Below are 10536 nucleotides of genomic sequence, written 5' to 3'. Positions count from 1 at the left end.
CTTGTCTGATATATTGTGAGATACAACCATATTGAAAAAGAAGAGAATGAGAAACTCGGTGTTCAGTTTTTAATGCTACACCTTAATCTAACTGGGCTTTGTTGAGAATAACAACAATTGGACTCTTTCCGAAGAGTGAGGCTGAAGAACTGTATGGAATTGCGTTATGTTTGGATTGATGCTAGTTGAGTTCCATTTGAATTGCGTTATGTTTGTTGCAATTTATTTGCAGTTCACCCTTATTGCTTGATGAGCAATAGCGTGACATATTATTTGACAGCCCATTATAATAATCCGGTTGTGTCATATATGTAATGGGTTTGAAATAGGAACTGAGGGCATGATGGAGACGAAGTGCCTGCCCAATGACCAGATGCTGACTGAATCTTATGGTGCCCTGCCTTTAGTCATGGTTCCAGCCCCTGAATTTAACAAGGAGAATGGCATTGTCTGGGCATCTTCTCCAGATCGCCTTGAGTTGCCTCCAAAGTCATTCCTCCACCATTCAAACTGCTCAGATTCTCCATGTGTTTCAGAATCTGGGTCTGACATCTTCAGTAAGTGGGAAGTCATAAAAAAACTGAGGTAACAACTGAAGAGAAGAGATGACATGATATTAGAGATGCAGGATCAGATTGTAGAGCTGCAGAGTTCACTGAATGCGCAGCTGGCACATCTACCAATCTACAGTCACAACTTGATTCAGCAAACAGGGACTTCTTTTATTCGGAGAGAGAAATCCAAAGGCTTAGGAAAGCAATCGCTGATCACTGTGTGGGACATGTGAGCCCCATTGACAGATCACCCCAGGTCACTATTTGGCAACCTGAAGAAAGAAATGGTCATGTGGATGGATTTCCTGATGGGGAAAGCAACTTTGATGCAACCGAAAGAGGGAGAGGGGATGGAGAGAGGGTTGAGATGCTCAAGAGGGAAGTAGGAGAATTGAAGGAGGTGATAGAAGGAAAGGAATACTTGCTACAAAGCTACAAGGAGCAAAAAGCAGAGTTCTCACTGAAAATCAAAGAGTTGCAGCAGAGACTGGATTCTCAACTCCCCAATATTTTGTAGGAAACATTTTGTTTTTGTGTATTCTTTTGCTTGTTCTGCTACTCGTAAGCTTCATTTTCCTCCGTCTCCTTACCATACCTAGTTTAGATTAATTTATTTATGATGTACTTTGTGCGTGTATGCGACCTGGATGAATGAGATTTTGGTGTTTGGAGTAGCAAAAGCTTGCATAGTGGTGGGAGGGTCATTTTCTCAGCATGTACCGGAAGTTGCATTTTTTGGAGAAATGCCTCCTACCTTCCAGAAATGCATTTCCCATAAATGTTTTGGTCCTTCCCTACCTCCATTTGGTTACTTTTATTTTTGTTTCAGTTGCAGTATCCAGACCTTGTGAAGGCATTTCGATTTTGGGAATTGAAATCCTTGTGGACGTGACAACCCCCTTCCCTCCTTCCCTCTTTCTTCTACAAACCTTGGTACTGCAAACGAATGGAGAGGAGTTAAAACTTCAGACCCTTTGAGGCAAAATAATTATAATCCACTGCTTCTTCATACATGAAAAACTACTCTCATTCTACGCAATTCCAGATTTCAAAAATACAAGGAAATGAAGAAATTATCAAAATAAAAAGCTCAATTCTCACAAAGGCGAACCTTTTAACGTAATGTTCTCTTCTATGACAGCGTGGCAAAGGCAATCCGCTAATATAATTAAATATAAAAGCTATCCATCTTCCATTGTAACTGCAGTATGTGGCTTCCTATGAGTGATTCAAATTTTAAAAGCATTGCTCCAATTCTCATGCTGCATGAAATTCACAACAATTCCAAGACAGCCGATGCTAATTCATTTGCCATGGAATGGGCTTTCCTGTTTATAAACAGCTTCTCTGCCCGTGATCAAGTATGATTTGCCAAGACCTCTATTGGTTAACGAGTGTTCAAATCAAACTCCCCAACTTCACGCCAGCCGTCCTGCATGCCCATGGATCCATTCTCAGTCTCTTCATCATTTAAAAAATCCTCACATGGTTCCTTCTCATCTCTTTGCATATTATTTCCCCATCCATTTATCATCTCTTCTGGGTTAACCCCATGTTCCTGCTCTCTCATGTCATGCCCAATCGAAACGTCATTGCCTTCAGACCCAAGTGCACTTGCCCTTATTGGGGCCCGAGCTAACATTTCAGCATGTGCTTGTGACTCAACCCGAGCTTGCTCTGCCTGAGCTCGTAATTTAGCTTCCCGGCCAGCTTTCTCTCTTGAATCAAACTCTGCTTTCAATTCCAGACATGTCCTTTTTTCTTCTTGGCAAAGTGCCTGCTCAATCATAAGTCTCTCTTCAGACCGAAATTCCCCCAAAGCTCGCTTACGGGAAATTATGTTAAAGGCTAGTGCTTGTTTCTCAAATGTTGCTGTAAACTCTGCAACTTTAGAAGATATGTTGTGATCCCACTGCTGAGAGCGAGATGGAATCAGGCCTGTGGTGTCAGAGTCAAGGATTCTGTCATCCTCCTCTGCCTCGTAATCTGCCACTACATGATAAGGCAGCAACCTGCCAATTTAAGGGGAGAATAGATATAAGAATGCCTCGGGAGTGCCACAAATTCTCAAAAGTTCAAGCATAAGCAATTTAAATAAACACCTGGCGACAAAGCTTACTACTTTCAACCATCAATTGGGAATATTTCAAGTGGGAATTAGGCACCACCATCTTAAAGGTAACATGGTCTACAAATTTGTATTTATCCTTATTCATAAACATCAGACTATGCTAACTAGTAATAAGTGTCAAAAACATATAGGCCAGGTTCGGGGGACACACATCAAAACACATTTCAAACAATTAGATCAGTGCACATTAAATGGTTTAGATCACCACAACTCCCCAGAGAAAAGGAGAAAAGACGGGGAAATATAACTAGAGGGTCAAAACAGCTTATATACCAACTGCATTCACATCCACAACCAACCTCTTTGACTCGAGATGACATTTCATCAACTACATGTAGCAGAATGCAAACTACCAGATAAAGAGAAATAACAAGGCTAAGAGTAAATGGACTTATAGCCAGGGCAACAAGTAATGATGACTCACTTTGCTTAATCCATCTATCCCGTAAGGCGTACTAGCCGTAAAGTGTAATATTAACATGAAACACAAGATTCCAGGTATTTATATTTAATCTCCTAATACTATTCTGCTACCACAAGATTATACACCTCTCTCTCTCTCTTCTCCTCTCTCCCTCTTCTCTGGAATGAGTCCAGGATATGACTCTGTTATGAATTATAGGTGCTATTCTGGGACATCGGTTTAGACACAATGCTAAATAATCCAAAAACCCATACAGAAATGTCCACAGGACTGGATAAACTAGTATTAACTTTTGAAGTATCCATTAGCTTAGGCATGTTGAAGAACCTTCTGCATGACTTCCATGGAAGTCAGGTTGGTTCCTCATCTATTAATGATAACATTCTTTTGAAGAGCGAGATTATGGGTTCAACTATTAATGGAGTAGGCTGTGAGCTCGTAGAAGGGGAAACAAGGGAAAGTGAAAACTCTTTTTTAAGGAAAGAAACTATATTTTAGGACAATACAGTTACACAAAGGGATAAGAAGTCCACATAAAAAATAAAAACAAACAGTGAAAACGAAAATGAAACCGCCCTAAAATGTAAACAGTTAAGAAAACTGGAGGAGCTAACTGATAGCAGCTTTCCAATCAAGCCAAATAACTGAAAAGGACAAAGTTTTCAAGATCTGTTGAAACCGAAGCCCGTATGAAGACCAGAAACGAACTTTCTCCCATTAGTCCTATCAGATGCTATCATAAGGTGCACAAGATATTATATCTAAACGAATCTGTTAAGCAAAATAGTAACTCTCTTGTGTCAATAAAAGGTGGAGCACTTGAACTCAATAAAAAAAATCACAAACTGTAAAACTGGGTCCTATTAAATGCAAACCAGCATGGAATATGTAAGCAAAGACAGTGGAGCTTTGCTTCAGGGACATGACACTGAAACCCCACAAGTACAAAGGGCACAAACAATTTCAAGGTATTGACGTGGAGATTAAAATGATAACAATGTGAGAATGTGTAGCTAGCAGATATCCTGGAATAGGTGATGGGGTAATGTATGAGAGCAGGGATTCTTCCATCACCCAACAAATTAGCAGTTGCCTCAACAATGTTTGTAGTTGGTCAATCAAGATGTTTGAATTAAGTCATAACTTTCCAAAAAAAAATTCCATTTTCAAATTAGAGATAAAGATATGAGGACCTAAATTCGCAAAACAACAAAGAAGAGAAAATGCAAGCGAAAAAGTAAACGAAACCAAGGATTTCAATGAGATGGAAACCCTAATCATAAAAAAATCAACCTCTCGCAGGCGTCTTCGAGGGAAGAGAAGGGACGCTTGAAATCGGGATGGCAGACCCGCCAGGCGTCCTGGTACGCCATCTGTAGCTCCGCCTGGTTCCCGGGTCGGATCACCCTCTGCTGTTGCTGCTGCTGCTGCTGCTGCTGTTGGGGCTGTTGGGGCTGCTGCTGCTGCTGCTGTTGCCGTGGGTTGGCAACAGGATTTTGTTGGAGATTAGGAGCGGAATTAGGGTTAGGGTGGAGATTGATGGCTCGGAGTGGGCGCAAATGGGCGTCGATGTTGGAAGGGAAACGGGAAATGGCAGCGGCCTGTTGGGCTTGTTGCTGTTGCCTTTGCAGTTGTTGCAAGAGCAATTGCTGTTGATGCTGTTGGTTTTGTTGCTGTTGCTGTTGTTGCTGCTGTAGCAATAGTTGCTGCTGCTGCAATGCCTTCTCATCTTCCATGCCTGCCTTGTATCTCTTCACCTGCGACTGCGAGGTTTGGCTGAAATATGTCAGTCTTCCTTCAGCAGCTCAAGAAAAATGTTAAAGAGTCCCGGTTTGACGACGCACTAGCCCCTCCGCCCCAACTCTGCCCTTTCTTCAAAACACCTACGCAGGCTAGGCAAATTTACACAAATAGCACGGGACTTTTGTACATTTACCCGGTATACCGAACAAATTTACAATTTATTAATTTGCATATTTTTACAATAAGAGAAGGATTCTCTCCCCTTCTATATTTATTTTCTTTCCTCCTCTTCTCTTACATCTTATTTTTTGTCTTATTGTTTCTATAAAAAAAATCAATATAAGATGTTAACGTGACTAAATCGTAATAGTTTAAATAGAAGGGTAGAGAAAGGGAGAGAGATTAGAAGGGAAAAGAATCATATTCCTTTACAATACACCACCTACGTCCAATTTTCATCTAAAATTTGAGAAATGTGAGAAACCTGCTTAATTACTTTTTTTTATTTATTCACATTCTTCTCATGTCATATATTACTTAAAATTTAAAAGTATTAAAATGCAAAAATAGGTGAAAAGGTTGCTAACACTCGCTCTAAATTTTTTATGTTTAATCACATAACTTGGATAGTTTTGTTAATTTTTAAGGTTAATTTTGTTAATTCAGTCACATAACTACACTATTTCTCCACCCACATGACACGCCCCGATTTTGGTGTTCAAAGGACAACTGGATAGTCACGTGCTGGCCGACACTCGAAGGTGACGTAAGCTATTTAATGAATGCATATGCCGAGAACATATGAAACATACATATAATTTTTGTACGTAACCACGCAATATATTATCCAAATACAAACCTTAACCAAATTGAATATATACTAAAACCCATTTTGGCTTGAAACAATGTTCATAAGCACAATGTACGCTCTTTTTTACCCTTGCTCAATTTGTTTTATTATAGGTCTGCCACTGTTTTACAAATTATAAATATTGGATTTGTTTCTTCTTCTTTTTTGTATTTTCTTCCTTCCCCGTTTTCTCTCTTCCCTCGCGATTTCTCTCCGCGAGTCAGCTACTAGGACGGATGGCCAAACCAACCTAAAACAAACCCTCTCCTCAAACCCAATTTGACTCTCAAATCGATTTCTACAAACTATTAGGCCATTTTATATTATTAAGTTTTGAGGTTTTGGTGCCCCAAGTCCGGCAAGTTGTTTCTAGCCAAACATCGGCGAATCGGACCTCCCCTTTGCCACCAATTGTCTTCCCTTCATCTCAGAAGTAAAAAAAAACCTGTTCCATGCCTTGATTAGTTTCGGTTCCAGCGAGGGTTTTCGTTTTTCCAACAAGTTTCTATCTCTCTTTTTATTTTTAAGTTGCCGATAATAATTTCTCTCTCCTTTTATTTTTTTGAGTTGCAGATAGATTATGCAAATAGATGTAAATAGATTATGCAAATTTTTTGAGTGATTTGTTTGATGAGTAAAATTTTTGCATATAGTTACAAGTTTACAACCATATTTACTGAAATGAATAAACACGTAAAATATATGCATTAAGGTGCGAGAACATTTAAATGAAAGGTGGATTTATGCCCATTATGAACAAATCCCTTACAAATATTTCCCTTTGCTAATACATCATAGTAATCTATTACTTCATTGGTTACATCAATAGTTTAATTTCTAGCAAATTGATTGATCTTCATGAACTAATCTTCTATTAAATACTAACTTTTACTTATAGAATTAAATTATATTCATATCAGATTCTAATATACAGACTAATATAATGTGAAAAAAAAATCAATCTGTATAATATAATCTTTATTAGTGAATTTTTAATGTATAAACATAACAGCAAAATTGACACACCCCGACCCGGAATGTCCATTAGGTTCCCGAATCGAGTCGTGATAGCCGACACCTGGAAGGTGACGAAGCCATAAAGTGTGATAATGTATAAAATGTGAATAAATTAAAATCTAAAAGTGCCTAAGCACACAAGTGCGCGGTGAGCGGGTCTGGACCCATTTCACGCGTTATACAGAGTATAAGTAAAGTACAGTAAGGTAAGATAATGATTATACCATCAAAGAAGCCACCTACACTATGAAGTGCCACGAATCCTCGTCAATACGGAAACTCAGCTGCTAGAACCTGGAGGGTGCATAAATAGGAAATGTGAGTGAGTGAAACAAACTTTTCAAACCAATTACAACTACCAAAGGCAGTAGCCCCTCACAGTAATACCTGTAAAATTTCCGAGAAATAACAGGCGTGACTATAAATCAATACCATAAACAAGATAATAGTCTCACAGTTATACCATATCAAATATCTATTTAAGAATAAGTACTCATGTGAAATAAATCAATATGAAATGGCATATTAGCCGGATCCACCTATAGTGGCATGTACGGCTGAAATAATAGCTCATCAACATGCTAGTCGGAGTCACCTCACGTGACCTATACGACTTAACTATATCTCATCAATCAAGGCTAGCTCATAAGTCAGAGTCACCTCTAGTAACCTGTACGACTTATCTGTATCTCATCACATATGCTAACTCATCACATATATCATCATCTATGCTAGCTCATCACATATCTCATCATATATGCTAGCTCATCACATATCTCATCATATATGCTAACTCATAAGTGGAGTCACTTCTAATGACCTGTACGACTTATCCATAGCTCAATAAGTATACTTGCACACGAGTCGGAACCACCTAAAGTGGTCTATACGATAGGACTGGGTGTAAATAAATATGCTCAAGTGCTACGATCACGTGAAGACTATGTGAATAATCGCGGGTCACCTACAAGTCGGAACCACCTATAGTGGTATGTACGACAGGATTGTGCACCTACCTTGGATCCAAGGTGAGCATATGGTGCGGGAGGTGAACATCACGTGAAGGACTGTGCCCTGGCCACGAGCGGGAGCACTAACACCGGGGTGCAGGTTTATGAGCTTTAAATGTATCTCATGTGACATATATGACTCATAGGCAACTTGTACGACAATGTCGGAGTTGCCTAAAACATAATGTGATCATGCCATAATTCAATCATTTCAACTAATGCCATAACTCACCTGAACTTACCTGTGTGTTTCGCGTTCATCTTCGCACTTCAAAGCATTCATAAAAATTTTGTGCAGGTAGTATACACATGGATATGTCATAATGCAAATCTAAATCTCAACCATATCATAGTATTTTTCCAATATATGCATATATATAATGTAGCGTAAAATGCACAATCTATAATGCCCTACTTCCAAATTATTTACTTTTGGGAATAATTGTCGGGGATAAGTCTAACTAAACACTAGTTTAATTAAATATCATTACTTACGTTTCCTCATTTCAATTTCTTGATTCCTTCCACATTAATTTATGACCAACATCTAATCGCTAAAAACATAAGGTTAAATCTCATATTTTCATCAATTCCCTTCACTTTCCTCAATTCCCAAACAAGGTCTTTGTTTCCATTATTATATAGATGCATCTAACATCTCGTTAGACTGCCTACGTACCCTAAACAGGAATCAAGCCATTCGTAGTTCACAGTAATTATTTGTAGGTAACATGCATAAATCAATTTAGAATTGTTTGTGGAATTATCAATTATGTACATATAATAAAAAGGAAAAGACCCACTCACATGAAGTCCACGTTATGATTCTCTAGCACGCACTTCGAGGTGTCCCGAACAATTGGCGCCTAAAACGTTATCAAATTACATCTAAGAACTCTAATCAATAGAATACGAAATTCACATAAAGCATATCCTCAAGGACATTCTCTAATAGTTTGAGACTCATTAACCACAAGTCAACCGTCGATCAAAGATCAACAGTATAGTCTACAACCCTATATAACTCGATCCGGAAGATCCGCATATCAGATTTCCAATCTGCAACTGCAAAGATCCACATTATGCTTCTAGAATAACATACTAAAATTTCATTACGATCCAACGGTCGGATCTCCGCCACTTGCCCAAAACCAAGTGGCGGTTAACATTTATTTTATGAACTTCCAAATCCAATTCGGGGAGATCCGTAAGTTCCTATGATCCTCAAATATTAAGTATTATAACGTATCAAAGTTTGGTGACGATCCAACGGTCGGATTGTCGATTTATATTTTCACCTAACTACGAATCGTAATGAAATTAGGTTCAATTGCTCAATCTACGTCATTCGATTATCAAAACTGAAATCGATGTCAAACATAGCCTAGAAATAACATTGACAGCCCACTGGCCACACGCCGCCGTGGGTGGCGGTCGACCACCCCGACTCACCGGAAAATTCAACTATCTCCAAAAATTACCAAATTTTGTAAAATGAAGATCTCAATGAGTAGAGTAACTTTCATACCTGTGACTAAGGCCAATTTGGCTTGAAAACACCTCAATTTCACTAAAATCCGTACTTAACCCTTGAAATTGGGTGTTCTCGATCGGACTCCAAAACAACTCTGCCATCCCCCAAACATGTTTGGGCTTTGTTCTAGACCTCAAAAGGATGCTATGGGTGGTGGTGATTGAAGGAATTTGTTTCAGGTTTGCTCGATTTAAGATAAAGAACTCCCGCACCCACGGGTGTGGGTTTCACCATTTCTAACCTAAATTCTCTCAAATTTTTGGGTGAAATAGGTAGAAGGATCGATTGGCTTCAAGGTAAGGATCATTTTGGTACCAATCTCGCCGTTTATGGTGATCGGAGGTGGGAGATAGAACCGGGTCGGGTCACGAGTTATGGTGAACCCGGCCGGTTCCATTCTCCTCTTCCTCTCTCATTTATCTCCTTTTTCTCCTCCCTCATTGGTCCACTCTTCCTTTCTCTTCTCCTCATTGCTCCACTTATCTCTCAACTCTCTTCTTTTCTTTTAATCTAGGCCACACAAATGCCACCCCCATATTTAACTCCCAAAATCTAAAATTTTCCAATATTTAGTTAATTTTCTAAATTGTCCCCAACTTCAAACATTAATATCTTCTTCGTTATATCTCCAAATCATGAACCGTTTGTGCCCACACGTCCGTATCGACGAGTACTACGAGAATATGCCAAGAAAATAAATCTTACGTGACACGACACTACAGTTAACCCCAGCCAATGTACGTTCCTTGAAGGACATTTTCATAAAATCACTTATTAAAATTATAAAAATCATAATTTTCAGGGACGGGTCGTTACAACAATTAGCTTTTATGTTTATAAATATGCATGTGGTTTTTTTTTTTTGGTTTTTTTAAGGAAAATAAATGCAGGAAATGAATGCTCATATAAAAGTGAAATGAAATCGTGTGATTAAACTTGGAGCAAGGTGTGGAGTAGTTGGGTTGGGTGAGTTCCTTTTGTTTCTCTCAAATTATGCCACATTTAATCTACATGGCTTTTTATGCTATTCGTCTTTAATCTACATGGCTTTCTCATTCCAAGGGCTACTCATCTTTATCGATTTTTCTCTTAGGCATGGCAATACAGGAGGTGTGACGTGGTTACAAAAGATCAAGTGGAGGTTTGCCCTTGGAATGAGAAAATCTGGAATATGCAATGTTACGATTAATATAAATATTTTAAATGCAATGTCATGAATATTTATATTCATATATATTTGTAAGGAACAATAGAACAAGCGAATGTAATATAG

General features: G+C 38.7%; 1 protein-coding gene and 1 pseudogene across 2 annotated transcripts; one reads left to right on the top strand and one right to left on the bottom strand.

Annotated features, from left to right (window-relative positions):
* Positions 1 to 1178, top strand: part of LOC126630476 (uncharacterized) — a 1739-nt pseudogene extending 561 nt beyond the window's left edge.
* Positions 992 to 5059, bottom strand: LOC126630475 (uncharacterized). Of its 2 annotated transcripts, XR_007626014.1 has the most exons (3): positions 4403 to 5059; positions 1666 to 2566; positions 992 to 1490 (listed from the first exon to the last, which is right to left on the bottom strand). XR_007626014.1 is itself a non-coding variant. In XM_050300595.1 (2 exons), exons 1-2 carry the CDS (start codon positions 4843 to 4845, stop codon positions 1942 to 1944), a joined length of 1068 nt encoding a protein of 355 aa, XP_050156552.1. In that variant the 5' UTR covers positions 4846 to 5059; the 3' UTR covers positions 1512 to 1941. The 2 variants fall into 2 exon arrangements, 1 of the variants encoding a protein (XP_050156552.1); XM_050300595.1 differs by lacking the exon at positions 992 to 1490 and having other exon boundaries at positions 1512 to 2566.
* Between the last annotated feature and the right edge of the window lie 5477 nt (positions 5060 to 10536).

Source organism: Malus sylvestris, chromosome 7, assembly GCF_916048215.2.
Source record: "Malus sylvestris chromosome 7, drMalSylv7.2, whole genome shotgun sequence".
Classification (NCBI taxonomy): domain Eukaryota; kingdom Viridiplantae; phylum Streptophyta; class Magnoliopsida; order Rosales; family Rosaceae; genus Malus; species Malus sylvestris.
The sequence above is the reverse complement of the archived record's forward strand: the minus strand, read 5'-3'. Positions and strand labels throughout refer to the sequence as shown.

Excerpts from the sequence above, each read along its gene's own strand:
- LOC126630475 (XM_050300595.1), bottom strand. The coding sequence starts at position 4,845 with ATGGAAGATGAGAAGGCATTGCAGCAGCAGCAACTATTGCTACAGCAG. Across the intron at positions 2,567-4,402 it reads CTCGAAGACGCCTGCGAGAG|GTTGCTGCCTTATCATGTAG; the intron begins GTTGATTTTTTT and ends TTAAATTGGCAG.